Source organism: Priapulus caudatus, unplaced genomic scaffold (assembly GCF_000485595.1).
Source record: "Priapulus caudatus unplaced genomic scaffold, Priapulus_caudatus-5.0.1 Scaffold1288, whole genome shotgun sequence".
Taxonomy (NCBI): Eukaryota; Metazoa; Priapulida; class Priapulimorpha; order Priapulimorphida; family Priapulidae; genus Priapulus; species Priapulus caudatus.
The window spans coordinates 7,531-8,534 of record NW_014578349.1 but is presented as its reverse complement, the minus strand read 5'-3'; the positions used below and the strand labels follow the sequence as shown (position 1 = coordinate 8,534).

The 1,004-nt window shown below is 49.2% G+C and overlaps 1 protein-coding gene across 1 annotated transcript in view; it reads right to left on the bottom strand.

The window, feature by feature from the left end:
* Positions 1-337: 337 nt before the first annotated feature.
* Positions 338-1,004, bottom strand: part of LOC106816109 — a gene marked incomplete at its 5' end in the record, with an annotated part of 8,012 nt that continues 7,345 nt past the window's right edge. Inside the window, 2 exons of the mRNA XM_014820662.1 lie at positions 338-343; positions 649-869. Coding sequence (XP_014676148.1) covers positions 338-343; positions 649-869 — 227 coding nt within the window. The remainder of the gene's footprint in view (positions 344-648; positions 870-1,004) is intronic.

The window sequence follows — 1,004 nt, the reverse complement described above, 5'->3', positions numbered from 1 at the left end:
AGGAATTTGCTCAGCCTTCTGTCCTGGTGCTAGCGCTGCGGAGTGATGGTGTATTAAAAAATAACGAAACCGGAGAAAAACCCGATAACACAACGACAACATTCTGAGTGTGGCCGTGGCACGGGACACCACACGGGCTCCCAGCGAGGCAATTTGGAGGTAGCCCACTGGTGACCATGCACAGGCAGAGTATGTGTAAATGTTCTGCGTTTGTATTTGTATAAGTGTTTGTCATGTTCACACGTTCGCTCTAAGGTAGCCACTACCACAGGCACTTGGGACAGTGCGAGTGCAAGCGCAAGTGCGAGTGCAAGCGCAGCAGCGAGTGCGGGAGCGGCTAGTTCTGCATTCGTTTTTGTGAAAGCACGTTGATATACAGTGACACAACAGTGGAAGTGTAATTGAGGGGTAGTATTTGTGAATGTGCGTTCCTATTATTTTTTACTGACTCTGTCCCAAGTGCCTGTGGCCGCTACAACCACAACACCTGATATCCTGCCACTGTGTAACTCTACAGTATATATAACCACTACAAACACAACCTTTGATATCCTAACACTATGTGCCTCTAGGGTAGCCACTACAACCACAACCCCTGATATCCTAATACTATGTGCCTCTACGGTAACCACTGCAACCATCGCTCACCAATATCTTGAGACCGTAGGATTCGATAGTGGTGGTGGGCGTGACGGTGGAGTTACATGCACCAAACACAGGCGTCGTGATGTACTTTGGCAGCAATACGGTCAAGAACGGATCGATGATCTCGGCCCGCGACTGCTCCGTGTGGCCAAACGTGATGCTGACTTGGACAACGCCCCTATAGAACGCAGAGATAGAGAGCTGTGTTAATGAGGACAACGCCCCTATAGAACGCAGAGAAAGAGAGCTGTGTTAATGAGGACAACGCCCCTATAGAACGCAGAGATAGAGAGCTGTGTTAATGAGGACAACGCCCCTGTAGAATGCAGGGAGAGAGAGAGCTGTGTTAATGATGACAA